Genomic DNA, 15,274 nt, shown 5'->3' on the forward strand with positions numbered 1-15,274 from the left:
GGTTGGAGTACCTACAAAATGCATGTTATGTGGCAATTATTAACATAGAACATGATGTGGTGCATATTTGATTTTTGTTTTCTGAGTGTTGTGAACTTTAATTTCTAACTTGTTTTTGTATCTTTGGTATTAAATCTTTGTGTTTCTTATGATTTGGATATTCTATTGTTAATTCAGTAAACATTTGTTTAAAATAGTATTGTTAAAAATTAATTATAAAAATTATATTTTAAAGGGACTCATAGACCAAGGAAGCTATACCAATCAGACTCCTGACAAGATTTTATAATTTCTACTTATAATACTACTTGATTTACCCTAAATCACACAATGTAGAAACTGAAAATATTCAGAATTTGGGTATCGACAGCTCCCAGAAGTTGCAGAAGTGTGTACTTGCTTAAGTTTCTATGGTAATAATTTTAAAATGTCTTATTGTAACAGAGGTAATTTTTTGGCAGAGGTAGAGTCATCTTCCTGATGTGTAAGAAAGAAATAAGGGTGTTCTTCCTTGGTTAAAATACATACAGAAATTTCAAGGGGCTCGAGCTGTGCCCTCTTTTATAACTTTTTTTTAAATTAGTCTTTCAAGATTGTAGAAATTGTATGTACATAGAGAAAAAATTGTTAGTTTCCCATAGGATTGAATTTGAGATGCTTTTTATTTCACCATAGGGGAAAATACATACATATAGGTACATAATGTTAGTTTAAATTTTTTTATTTTACAGAAGGGAGGGGGAATGAGAAGTATCAGCTCATAGTTGCTTCACTTGAGTTCTTCATTGGTTGCTTGTCATATGTGGTTTGACCTGGCAAGCCTAGGATTTCAAACTGGCGACCTCAGCGTTCCAGGTTGATGTTCTATCACAGCACCGTCACAGGCCAGACCCCCTAGTTTAAAATTTTGTTCCTATTGATATTTTAAATACTCTGAAACACAAAATAAACTTAAAATAAAATGTTATTTTCTAAACCAGTGGTTAAAAATCAGCAAAAGCCTTTTTCCCAGACAAATCTTTGTATTCTCCAAGTTTATGAGAGTTCCCGAAGTGAAGCTACTTGATGGTAGATAGCCCCGCATCCACAGCAGTGTCCCACTCGCTCTTGTTGCTTGTCCCTGAAGCATTTCTGCAAAACCTCGGGCTCAGAAGAACACACTTTAATAAGTAGTTAGCAGCTAAGTAAAGCTACTTTGGAAAAGTTATGAATGTGCCCTTTACTTGGGCACAAATATAGAGCTGTCTTGAGACCTTGAACCTCATCCCCATTCTTTTTCCAGTTGAGAGCATGCAAGCCTAGAAAGAGGAAGTGATACATGTAGTTAGTGGTTGAAAAGAAACGAAGTCTCCCTGCTGCCTCAGCTTCAGAGAGTTGGTCAACTAAGACCGACATCCATCCTCTATGTTCTTCCTCTAGGCCCGTCTGTTACCTCGTACTGCCACATGGCTCCTGCAGAGGTGAAAGAAAGGAATTCACATTGGGTTTGCTTGTAAATTACTTACATCTACAATCAACATGGTACTTATTTAAACTTTATCCACTTTCCTTTGATACTTTTCTCTATGGACAAATAACCGCTAAAAATTAGTTTCCATGTTGATTCCATTTGTAGAACATATACAATAATTTTTAAAGCACATGTAAATGCATTTTTATATATTTATTTAAAATAAGCACTTTCCAGAGAGAATTGTTTTTCCCAGAGGTTATTTAAATATAGATTTATAGGTAGTTTCTCTATTATCATTATTATTTAAAAATTAGTTTAGGCTAGTTATGCTGAATTTTTGCATTTTTACAGTGTATTTAAAACTTATTAAAATGAGTTTCTAGTACTATATAATCTGCATGGATAGAAAGCTAAATAAATTATTGTAGAATTACATATTTATAATGTGTCTGTATATGATTTACAGGAAGACCATGTACTCAGCTGCAACTTCTAAATCCAGAACGATTTGCACGTCTTATCAAGGAAGTAATGAATACATTCTGGCCTGGCAGAGAGTTGATTGTTCAATGGTATCCATTTGATGAAGACAAAAATCATCCGTCTGTTTCATGGCTTAAAACGGTTTGGAAGAATCTCTATATGCATTTTTCAGAGGATTTGACTTTATTTGAAGAGATGCCACTTATCCCCAAAACTACACTCGAAGAAGGTCAGACATGTGTGGAACTCATTAGACTCAGGATTCCATCATTAGTAATTTTAGATGATGAATCTGAAGCGCAGCTTCCAGAATTTCTAGCTGATGTTATACAAAAACTTGGAGGGATTGTTCTTAAAAAACTGGATGCCTCCATACAACATCCACTTATTAAAAAATATATTCATTCACCATTACCAAGTGCTGTTTTGCAGATAATGGAGAAGATGCCGTTGCAGAAATTGTGTAATCAAATAGCTTCACTACTTCCAAAACACAAAGATGCCCTCAGAAAGTTTTTAGCTAGTTTAACTGATACCAATGAAAAGGAAAAAAGAATAATTCAGGAATTGACAATATTCAAACGAATTAACCATTCATCTGGTCAGGGAATTTCCTCTTATACAAAACTGAAAGGTTGTAAAGTCTTGCACCATACTGCCAAACTTCCACCAGATCTGCGACTCTCTATTTCAGTAATAGACAGTAGTGATGAAGCTACTATTGGCTTGGCAAACATGTTGAAAATAGAGAAGTTAAAGACTACTAGCTGCTTAAAGCTTGTTTTAAAAGATATTGAAAATGCATTTTATTCACATGAGGAGATAACACACCTTATGCTATGGATCCTTGAGAATCTATCCTCTCTTAAAAATGAGAATCCAAACGTGCTTGATTGGTTAATGCCATTAAAATTCATTCAGATTTCACAGGAACAGATGGTATCAGCCAGTGAACTCTTTGATCCTGATATAGAAGTGCTAAAGGATCTCTTTTATAATGAAGAAGAGACTTGCTTCCCACCTTCAATTTTTACCTCACGAGATAGTCTTCACTCTTTAAGACAGATTGGTTTAAAAAACGAAGCCAGTCTCAAAGAGAAAGATGTTGTGCAAGTGGCCAAAAAAATTGAAGCCTTACAGATTAGTGGTTGTCCAAATCAGGAAATTCTTACAAAGAAAGCCAAAACACTTTTACAGGTTTTAAATAAGAATTATACACTGTTGCAGTCGTCTGAAGGAAAGATGACACTGAAGAAAATAAAATGGGTTCCAGCTTGCAAGAAAAGGCCTCCAAATTATCCAGGCTCTTTGGTATGGAAAGGGGATCTCTGTAGTCTTTGCACACCACCAGACATGTGTGATGTGGCCCATGCCATTCTAGTGGGCTCAGCACTTCCTCTTGTTGAAAGTATCCATATAAACTTGGAAAAAGCTTTAGGTATCTTCACAAAACCTAGCATCAATGCTGTCCTAAAACACTTTAAAATTGTCATTGATTGGTATACTTCAAAAACTTTTAGTGATGAAGACTACTATCAATTCCAACATATTTTGCTTGAAATTTATGGATTCATGCATGATCATTTAAATGAGGGGAAAGAGGCTTTCAGAGCCTTAGAATTTCCATGGGTTTGGACTGGCAAAAATTTTTGTCCTCTCAACCAAGCTGTGATAAAACCATTCCATGACCTTGACCTTCAGCCTTATTTGCATAGTGTGCCTAAAACCATGGCAAAATTTCACCAACTGTTTAAGGTCTGTGGTTCAATAGAGGAATTGTCATCAGATCATATTTCCATGGTTATTCAGAAGGTATATCTCAAAAGTGATCAAGATCTCAGTGAACAAGAAAGCAGACAAAATCTTCATCTGATGTTGAACATTATCAGATGGCTATACAGCAATCAGATTCCAGCAAGCCCCCACACACCAGTTCCTATACATCACAGCAGAGACCCTTCTAAACTCGTCATGAAGCCAATTCATGAGTGCTGTTATTGTGACATCAAAGTTGATGACCTTAATGATGTATTGGAAGATTCAGTGGAGCCAATCATTTTGGTGCATGAGGACATACCCATGAAAACTGCAGAATGGCTGAAAGTTCCATGCCTTAGTACAAGATTGATCAATCCGGAGAACATGGGATTTGAGCAGTCAGGCCAAAGAGAACCACTTACTGTAAGAATTAAAAATATTCTGGAAGAATACCCTTCAGTGTCAGATATTTTTAAAGAACTACTTCAAAATGCTGATGATGCAAATGCAACAGAATGCAGTTTCATGATTGATATGAGAAGAAATATGGACATTAGAGAGAATCTCCTGGACCCAGGCATGGCAGCTTGTCATGGACCCGCTTTGTGGTCATTCAATAATTCTGTATTCTCAGATTCGGATTTTGTGAACATAACTAGGTTAGGAGAATCTTTAAAAAGAGCAGAAGTTGACAAAGTTGGAAAATTTGGTCTTGGATTTAATTCTGTGTACCATATTACTGACATTCCCATCATTATGAGTCGAGAATTCATGATAATGTTTGATCCAAATATAAACCATATCAGTAAACACATTAAAGACAAATCTAATCCTGGAATCAAAATTAATTGGAGTAAACAACAGAAAAGACTTAGAAAATTTCCTAATCAGTTCAGACCATTTATAGACGTATTTGGCTGTCAGTTACCCTTGACTGTAGAGACACCTTACAGTTACAATGGAACTCTTTTCCGACTGTCCTTTAGAACTCAGCAGGAAGCAAAAGTGAGTGAAGTTAGTAACACCTGCTATAATACAGCAGATATTTACTCTCTTGTGGATGAATTTAGTCTCTGTGGACATAGGCTTATCATTTTTACTCAGAGTGTAAACTCAATGTATTTGAAGTACTTGAAAATTGAGGAAAACAATCCCAGCTTAGCACAGGATACAATAATAATTAGAAAAACAATTTGCTCTTCCAAGGTACTGACTGCACCTATCTTAAGTGTTTTAAAAGAAGCTGCTGAACTCATGAAAACTTGCAGCAGCAGTAATAAAAAGCCACCTGTGGACGCACCAAAGTCATCTTGCATTCTCCAAATCTCAGTTGAAGAATTTCACCATGTGTTCAGAAGGATTGCTGATTTACAGTCGCCACTTTTTAGAGGTCCAGATGATGACCCAGCTGCTCTCTTTGAAATGGCTAAGTCTGGCCAATCAAAAAAACCATCAGATGAGTTGCCACAAAAAACAGTAGAGTGCACCACATGGCTTATATGTACCTGCATGGATACAGGAGAGGCTCTCAAGTTTTCCCTGAGTGAAAGTGGAAGAAGACTAGGACTGGTTCCTTGTGGGGCTGTAGGAGTTCTGCTCTCTGAAGTCCAGGACCAAAAGTGGACTGTGAAACCACACACCGGAGAAGTATTTTGCTATTTACCTTTACGAATAAAAACAGGACTGCCAGTTCATATCAATGGGTGCTTTGCTGTAACTTCCAATAGAAAAGAAATCTGGAAGACAGATACAAAAGGACGATGGAATACCACCTTCATGAGAAATGTTATTGTGAAAGCTTACTTAGAGGTGCTCAGTGTCCTGCGTGACCTGGCCACCAGTGGGGAGTTAGTGGACTATACTTACTATGCAGTGTGGCCTGATCCTGATTTAGTTCATGATGATTTTTCTGTGATATGTCAAGGATTTTATGAAGATATAGCTCATGGAAAGGGGAAAGAATTGACCAGAGTCTTCTCTGATGGATCTACTTGGGTTTCCATGAAGAATGTGAGATTTCTAGATGACTCTATACTTAAAAGAAGAGATGTTGGTGCAGCAGCCTTCAAGATATTTTTGAAATACCTCAAGAAGACTGGGTCAAAAAACCTTTGTGCTGTTGAACTTCCTTCTTCAGTAAAATTAGGATTTGAAGAAGCTGCCTGCAAACAGATACTGCTTGAAAATACATTTTCAGAGAAACAATTTTTTACAGAAGTGTTTTTTCCAAATATTCAGGAAATTGATGCCGAACTCAGAGATCCTTTAATGATTTTTCTTCTAAATGAGAAAGTAGATGAATTTTCAGGAATTCTTCGTGTTACTCCATGTATTCCTTGCTCTTTGGAGGGCCATCCTTTGGTTTTACCATCAAGGTTAATTCACCCCGAAGGACGAGTTGCAAAGTTATTTGATACTAAAGATGGACGGTTTCCTTATGGTTCTACTCAGGATTATCTTAATCCTATTATTTTGATTAAACTAGTTCAGTTAGGTATGGCAAAAGATGATATTTTATGGGATGACATGCTAGAACGTGCAGGGTCAGTAACAGAAATTAATAAACGTGATCATGCTGCTGCTTGTCTAAGAAGTAGTATCCTATTAAGTCTTATTGATGAAAAACTAAAAATAAGGGATCCTAGAGCAAAGGATTTTGCTGTAAAGTATCAAACAATCCCCTTTCTTCCATTTTTAACAAAACCAGCAGGTTTTTCTTTAGACTGGAAAGGTAACAGTTATAATCCTGAAACCATGTTTGCAGCAACTGACCTTTATATAGCTGAGCATCAAGATATAGTTTGTCTTTTGCAGCCAATTCTAAACGAAAACTCGCATTCCTTCAGAGGTTGCGGTTCAGTGCCATTAGCTGTTAAGGAGTTTTTGGGATTACTAAGGAAGCCAACAGTTGATCTGGTTGTAAACCAATTGAAAGAAGTTGCAAAATCAGTTGATGATGGAATTACGTTGTACCAAGAGAATATCACCAATGCTTGCTACAAATATCTTCATGAAGCAATGATGCAAAATGAAGCCACTAAATTATCAGTTGTTGAAAAGTTAAAACCCTTTAGCTTCATTCTAGTTGAGAATGCATATGTTGGCTCAGAAAAGGTTTCTTTTCATTTGAATTTTGAAGCAGCACCATACCTTTATCAGTTGCCTAATAAATATAAAAATAATTTCCGTGAACTGTTTGAAAGTGTGGGTGTAAGGCAGGCATTTACTGTTGAAGATTTTGCCCTTGTTTTGGAATCTATTGATCAAGAAAGGGGAACAAAACAAATAACAGAAGAGAATTTTCAGCTTTGCCGGCGAATAATTAGTGAAGGAATATGGAGTCTCATTAGAGAAAAGAAACAAGAATTCTGTGAGAAAAATTATGGCAAAATCTTATTGCCAGACACTAATCTTAAGCTTCTCCCTGCTAAGTCGTTATGCTACAATGATTGTCCCTGGATAAAAGTAAAGGATACGACTGTAAAATACTGTCATGCTGATATACCCAGGGAAGTAGCTGTAAAACTAGGAGCAGTACCAAAGCGACATAAAGCCTTAGAAAGATATGCATCTAACATCTGTTTTACAACACTTGGCACTGAATTTGGGCAGAAAGAAAAACTCACCAGCAGAATTAAGAGCATCCTTAATGCCTATCCTTCAGAAAAGGAAATGTTGAAAGAACTTCTTCAAAATGCTGATGATGCCAAGGCCACTGAAATCTGTTTTGTGTTTGATCCTAGAGAGCATCCTGTGGATAGAATATTTGATGATAAGTGGGCCCCACTGCAGGGGCCTGCACTTTGTGTGTATAACAACCAACCTTTTACAGAAGATGATGTCAGAGGGATTCAGAATCTCGGAAAAGGCACCAAAGAAGGAAATCCTTATAAGACTGGACAGTATGGAATAGGATTCAATTCTGTGTATCACATTACAGACTGCCCTTCTTTTATTTCTGGCAATGATATCCTGTGTATTTTCGATCCTCATGCCAGATATGCACCGGGAGCTACGTCCATTAGTCCTGGACGCATGTTTAGAGATTTGGATGCGGATTTTAGGACACAGTTCTCAGATGTTCTGGATCTTTATTTGGGAACCCACTTTAAACTGGATAATTGCACAATGTTTAGATTTCCTCTTCGTAATGCAGAAATGGCAAAAGTTTCAGAAATTTCTTCAGTTCCATCATCAGACAGAATGGTCCAGAATCTTTTGGACAAATTGCGGTCAGATGGGGCAGAACTTCTAATGTTTCTTAATCACATGGAAAAGATTTCTATTTGTGAAATAGATAAAACTACTGGAGCTCTAAATGTGCTGTATTCTGTAAAGGGCAAAGTCACTGATGTAGACAGATTGAAAAGGAAGCAATTTCATGCATCTGTAATTGACAGTGTTACTAAAAAGAGACAGCTCAAAGACATACCAGTTCAACAGATCACCTATACTATGGATACTGAGGACTCTGAAGGGAATCTTACTACATGGCTAATCTGTAATAGATCAGGTTTTTCAAGTATGGAAAAAGTATCTAAAAGCGTTATATCAGCTCACAAGAACCAAGATATTACTCTCTTCCCACGTGGTGGAGTAGCTGCCTGCATTACACACAACTATAAAAAACCCCACAGGGCCTTCTGTTTTTTGCCCCTCTCTTTAGAGACAGGCTTACCATTTCATGTGAATGGCCACTTTGCTCTAGATTCAGCCCGAAGAAACCTGTGGCGCGATGACAATGGAGTTGGTGTCCGAAGTGACTGGAACAACAGCTTAATGACAGCATTAATAGCTCCTGCGTATGTTGAATTACTAATCCAGTTAAAAAAGCGGTATTTCCCTGGTTCTGACCCAACATTGTCAGTTTTACAGAACACGCCTATTCATGTTGTAAAGGACACTTTAAAGAAATTTTTGTCATTTTTCCCAGTTAACAAGCTTGATCTACAGCCAGATTTATATTGTTTAGTGAAAGCACTTTATAGTTGCATTCATGAAGATATGAAACGTCTTTTGCCTGTTGTACGGACTCCGAATATTGATGGCTCTGATTTGCATTCTTCAGTTATAATTACTTGGATTAATATGTCTACTTCAAATAAAATGAGACCATTTTTTGACAATTTATTGCAGGATGAATTACAACACCTAAAAAATGCTGATTATAATATCACGACACGGAAAACAGTAGCAGAGAATGTCTATAGACTGAAACACCTACTTTTAGAGGTTGGTTTCAACTTGGTTTACAACTGTGATGAAACTGCTAATCTGTACCACTGTCTCATAGATGCAGATATTCCTGTTAGTTATGTAACTCCTGCTGATGTTAGATCTTTTTTAATGACATTTTCTTCTCCTGATACTAATTGCCATATTGGGAAGCTGCCTTGTCGTCTCCAGCAGACTAACCTAAAACTTTTTCACAGTTTAAAACTTTTAGTTGATTATTGTTTTAAGGATGCAGAAGAAAATGAGATGGAAGTGGAGGGACTTCCTCTTCTCATTACACTGGACAGTGTTTTGCAAACTTTTGATGCAAAACGACCTAAGTTTCTAACAACATACCATGAATTGATTCCATCCCGCAAAGACTTGTTCATGAATACATTATACTTGAAATACAGTAATATTTTATTGAACTGTAAAGTTGCAAAAGTTTTTGACATATCCAGCTTTGCTGATTTGTTGTCCTCTGTATTGCCTCGTGAATATAAGACCAAAAATTGTACAAAATGGAAAGATAATTTTGCAAGTGAGTCCTGGCTTAAGAATGCATGGCATTTTATCAGCGAATCTGTAACTGTGAAAGAAGATCAAGAAGAAACAAAACCAGCATTTGACATTATTGTTGACACTCTAAAAGACTGGGCATTGCTTCCGGGAACAAAGTTTACTGTTTCAGCAAATCAGCTTGTAGTTCCCGAAGGAGATGTCCTGCTTCCTCTCAGCCTCGTGCACATTGCAGTTTTCCCAAATGCCCAGAGTGATAAAGTTTTTCATGCACTTATGAAAGCTGGCTGTATTCAACTTGCTTTGAACAAAATATGTTCCAAAGACAGTGCATTTGTTCCTCTTTTGTCATGTCACACAGCAAACATAGAGAGCCCCACAAGCATTTTGAGGGCTGTACATTATATGGTTCAAACTTCAACATTTAGAACTGAAAAACTAGTAGAAAATGACTTTGAAGCACTTTTGATGTATTTCAATTGCAATTTGAGTCACTTAATGTCTCAAGATGACATAAAAGTTTTAAAGTCACTTCCATGCTATAAATCCATCAGTGGTCGCTATATGAGCATTGCAAAATTTGGAACATGCTTTGTACTTACAAAAAGTATTCCTACGGCTGAAGTGGAAAAGTGGACACAGTCATCATCATCTGCATTTCTTGAAGAAAAAATACACTTAAAAGAACTGTATGAGGTGCTTGGTTGTGTACCTGTTGATGATCTTGAGGTATATTTGAAACACCTCTTACCAAAAATTGAAAATCTCTCTTATGATGCAAAACTAGAGCATTTGATCTATCTTAAGAATAGATTATCAAATATTGAGGAATCGTCAGAGATCAAAGAACAACTTTTTGAAAAACTAGAAAGTTTATTGATAATCTATGATGCTAACAGTCGACTAAAGCAAGCAAAACATTTCTATGATAGAACTGTGAAAGTTTTTGAAGTTATGCTTCCTGAAAAATTGTTTATTCCTAAGGATTTTTTTAAAAAATTAGAACAACTTATAAAACCCAAAAATCAAGTTTCATTTATGACCTCCTGGGTAGAATTCTTAAGAAATATTGGACTAAAATACGTACTTTCTCAGCAGCAGTTATTACAGTTTGCAAAGGAAATCAGTGTGAGAGCTAATACAGAAAACTGGTCTAAAGAAACATTGCAAAATACAGTTGATATCCTTCTCCATCACATATTCCAAGAACGGATAGATTTGTTATCTGGAAGTTTTTTGAAAGAACTGTCTTTAATACCATTCTTATGTCCTGAGCGGGCCCCTGCTGAATTCATTAGATTTCATCCTCAGTATCAAGAGGTAAATGGAACACTTCCCCTTATAAAGTTTAATGGAGCACAAGTGAATCCCAAATTTAAGCAGTGTGATGTGGTTCAGCTGTTATGGACATCCTGCCCTATTCTTCCAGAGAAAGCAACACCCTTGAGTATCAGAGAACAAGAAGCTAGTGACCTTGGTCCACAGGAACAGCTTGAACAAGTTTTAAGCATGCTTAATGTTAACCTGGATCCCCCTCTTGATAAGGTCATTAATAACTGCAGAAACATATGCAACATTACAACTTTGGATGAAGAAATGGTGAAAACTAGAGCAAAGGTCTTAAGGAGCATATATGAATTCCTCAGTGCAGAAAAAAGGGAGTTCCGCTTTCAGCTGCGGGGCATTGCTTTTGTGATGGTAGAAGATGGTTGGAAACTTCTGAAGCCTGAAGAGGTAGTAATAAATCTAGAATATGAATCTGATTTTAAACCTTATTTGTACAAACTACCTTTAGAACTCGGCACCTTTCATCAGTTGTTCAAACATTTAGGTACTGAAGATGTTATTTCAACTAAGCAATATGTTGAAGTGTTGAGCCGCATATTTAAAAGTTCTGAAGGAAAACAGTTAGATCCTAATGAAATGCGTACAGTGAAGAGAGTAGTTTCTGGCTTGTTCAAGAGTCTACAAAATGATTCAGTCAAGGTGAGAGGTGATCTTGAGAATGTACGTGACCTTGCACTTTACCTTCCTAGCCAGGATGGTAGATTGGTCAAGTCCAGCATCTTAGTGTTTGATGATGCACCGCATTACAAAAGTAGAATCCAGGGGAATATTGGTGTGCAAATGTTGGTTGATCTTAGCCAGTGCTATTTAGGGAAAGACCACGGATTTCATACTAAGTTGATAATGCTTTTTCCTCAAAAACTCAGACCTCGTTTATTGAGCAGTATACTTGAAGAGCAGTTAGATGAAGAGACCCCCAAAGTTTGTCAGTTTGGAGCCTTGTGTTCTCTTCAGGGAAGATTGCAGTTACTCTTGTCTTCTGAACAGTTCATTACAGGAATAATTAGAATTATGAAGCATGAAAATGATAATGCTTTCCTGGCCAATGAAGAAAAAGCCATAAGACTTTGCAAAGCCCTAAGAGAAGGATTGAAAGTGTCCTGTTTTGAAAAGCTTCAAACAACGTTAAGAGTTAAAGGGTTTAATCCTATCCCCCACAGTAGAAGTGAGACTTTCGCTTTTTTGAAGAGATTTGGTAATGCTGTCATCCTGCTCTACATACAACATTCAGACAGTAAAGACATTAATTTCCTACTGGCATTGGCAATGACGCTTAAATCAGCGACTGACAATTTGATTTCTGACACTTCATATTTAATTGCTATGCTAGGATGCAATGATATTTATAGAATCAGTGAGAAACTTGACAGTTTAGGAGTGAAATATGACTCTTCAGAACCATCAAAACTTGAACTTCCAATGCCAGGCACTCCAATACCTGCTGAAATTCATTATACTCTGCTTATGGATCCAATGAATGTTTTCTACCCAGGAGAATATGTTGGGTACCTTGTTGATGCCGAAGGTGGTGATATCTATGGATCATACCAGCCAACATATACATATGCAATTATTGTACAAGAAGTTGAAAGAGAAGATGCTGAAAATTCTAGTTTTCTAGGAAAGATCTATCAGATTGACATTGGTTATAGTGAATATAAAATAGTTAGCTCTCTCGATCTGTATAAGTTTTCAAGGCCTGAGGAAAGCTCTCAAAGCAGAGACAGTGCCCCCTCTACACCAACCAGCCCTACCGAGTTCCTAGCACCTGGTGTACGAAGCATTCCTCCTCTTTTCTCTGGTAGAGAGAGCCACAAGACCTCATCTTCCAAACACCATTCCCCCAGAAAGCTTAAGGTGACTTCCTTACCAGAAATTTTAAAAGAAGTGACAACAGTGGTGGAGCAAGCTTGGAAGCTTCCAGAGTCTGAAAGAAAAAAGATTATTAGGCGGTTATATTTAAAATGGCACCCTGACAAAAATCCAGAGAATCATGATATTGCTAATGAAGTTTTTAAACATTTGCAGAATGAAATTAACAGATTAGAGAAACAGGCTTTTCTAGATCAAAATGCAGACAGAGCCTCAAGGCGGACATTTTCAACTTCAGCATCCCGGTTTCAGTCAGACAAGTACTCATTCCAGAGATTTTATACTTCATGGAATCAAGAAGCAACAAGCCACAAATCTGAACGGCAACAGCAAAATAAAGAAAAATGCCCACCTTCGGCTGGACAGACTTACTCTCAGCGGTTCTTTGTCCCTCCCACTTTTAAGTCAGTTGGTAATCCAGTTGAAGCACGTAGGTGGCTAAGACAAGCCAGAGCAAATTTTTCAGCTGCCAGGAATGACCTTCATAAAAATGCCAACGAATGGGTGTGTTTTAAGTGTTACCTTTCTACCAAATTAGCTTTGATTGCTGCTGACTATGCTGTGAGAGGGAAGTCTGATAAAGATGTAAAGCCAGCTGCACTTGCACAAAAAATAGAAGAATATAGTCAGCAACTTGAAGGACTGACAAATGATGTCCACACATTGGAAGCTTATGGTGTAGACAGTTTAAAGACAAGATACCCTGATTTGCTTCCTTTCCCACAGATTCCAAATGACAGGTTCACTTCCGAGGTTGCTATGAGGGTGATGGAATGTACTGCCTGTATCATAATAAAACTTGAAAATTTTATACAACAAAAAGTGTGAAACTATTTAAAGAAAAAAAGTAGAGCTAGATCTTGAATGTATTATAGCACAAATAGGAATTGCTGTCCTTCCTTAAGCTTCATTGCCACTTAGGAATTGTGAAGTACGTTGCAAATTGTTAGGGAAGATTTTCAGAGCTGTTACGAACATGAATATTAATATAAGGCCTTGAATGCATCTAAAAATTATTTTGAAGATGAGAGTGAACTACAGAATTGCTAGATGTATTTGAATGGCTAGGATGGCACAGTGTTGAACTGCACTTTATATAACCAAACCCTAGCAGTTTGTTCGAGTCTGTTTATGTCCCTGGTTAGAATGAAGTTAATTTTGTTTTTAACACGGTATTTTTGAAGGAGCTAATGAAACACTGGAATATCTTTAGTTTAAACAATAAGGAGAATTAAGTTGTGGAGTTTTGTTTCTTTAAGTGGATTCTCTTAGATATGCTGTTTCCTATCAGCTGGATCTGACTATGAATTTGTTGTAACTTTACATCTTAAATACACAGCACATTTAAGAATTGGTACCTTATTTTAATCCTGAGTATTACTTGATTAAGAGTAGCAGATAGTACTTCCCAGGGTGCACTGAGTGCACTTTACATCTTAATTTAAAATGTTTTTTTACACCTATGTTTACAGGCTTCCTTTTTCATGAAGATAGCATATGGAAAACTCAAAATCGTGGTAGTTCTTATCACCAGATGTTAATATTGCTTCCAAGAACTGCTTACCAAAACATTTATCACCTGTTAGAACATTTGTTTTACGTAGTACATATTTTACAGATGTCATAATTTGTGTAGCATGATGGAACAGGACGCAACCCTTTGTTGACTAAAGGTGCTGCAGCTAAAAACATTCTTGTCTTTCAACATGGCACTCAGCAGGGCCTTGGGATTTTACTTTGGAATCATTGTAACAATATTCAGTAGTTTATAAAAGAGGAATTATCAACTTGTAGTTTCTCTGAATGATTAAGAACTGACAGTGAATTTTCTTTGTTTTGAATGTCTTATCATAGGTATTTAACATTTCTTTTGCAGATTGTAAAAAAAGGTAATGAAAATTAGTTTATATATGTGTGCTGGCTGTAAATTATGTTGAATATAATATTTTATGCAATTAAGGGCTTATGGAACATTAAAATTTTTTTACTTTTATTGATATTAAGGAATGTTTGCATCTCCACAATTCAGTTGCTTCTGAATGTGAAGCCATTTCTGCTGTTATATTAAGTGCCATAATTTTAATAAAGCAAATGTACATATGAAATCATTGTAACTGGTATTTTTTTTTATTTAGACCATTAAATTTAACAGGGTGACATTGGTCAACCAGAGCATGTAGATTTAGAGATAACATCTCCACATCATTTGGACAGTCGATCATGCTGTATACCCATCATCCAAAGTCAGATCATCTTCTGTCACCCTATATTTTGTTTCTCTTTAAGCCCCTCCCCTACTCCACCCCCCTCTTTCTCTTCTCTTCCCCTTCCCCTAGTAACCACTGCACTTTTATCTATGTCCATGAGTCTCAATTTTGTGTCCCACCTATGTATGGAATCATACAGTTCTTAGCTTTTTCATATCTACTTATTTCACTCAGTATAACGTTATCAAGGTCCATCCATGTTGTCGTAAATGGTACTATGTCATCATTTCTTATGGCTGAGTAGTATTCCATTGTGTATATGTGCCACATCTTTATTCAACCCTTTATTGAAGGGCATTTTGGCTGCTTCCATGTCTTGGCCACCGTGAACAATGTGATGAACATGAGGTTGCATGTG

The 15,274-nt window shown here is 36.7% G+C and overlaps 1 protein-coding gene across 2 annotated transcripts in view; it reads left to right on the plus strand.

Moving 5' to 3' along the window:
* SACS (sacsin molecular chaperone) overlaps positions 1–14,732 on the plus strand; it is a 94,351-nt gene extending 79,619 nt beyond the window's left edge. For both annotated transcript variants that reach the window (XM_066381000.1, XM_066381001.1), the window contains one exon: positions 1,920–14,732. In XM_066381000.1, the coding sequence (XP_066237097.1) occupies positions 1,920–13,477 (11,558 nt within the window). In that variant the 3' untranslated portion in view covers positions 13,478–14,732. The remainder of the gene's footprint in view (positions 1–1,919) is intronic.
* The last annotated feature ends 542 nt before the right edge of the window (positions 14,733–15,274 follow it).

Source organism: Saccopteryx leptura, chromosome 4 (assembly GCF_036850995.1).
Source record: "Saccopteryx leptura isolate mSacLep1 chromosome 4, mSacLep1_pri_phased_curated, whole genome shotgun sequence".
NCBI classification, from domain to species: Eukaryota; Metazoa; Chordata; class Mammalia; order Chiroptera; family Emballonuridae; genus Saccopteryx; species Saccopteryx leptura.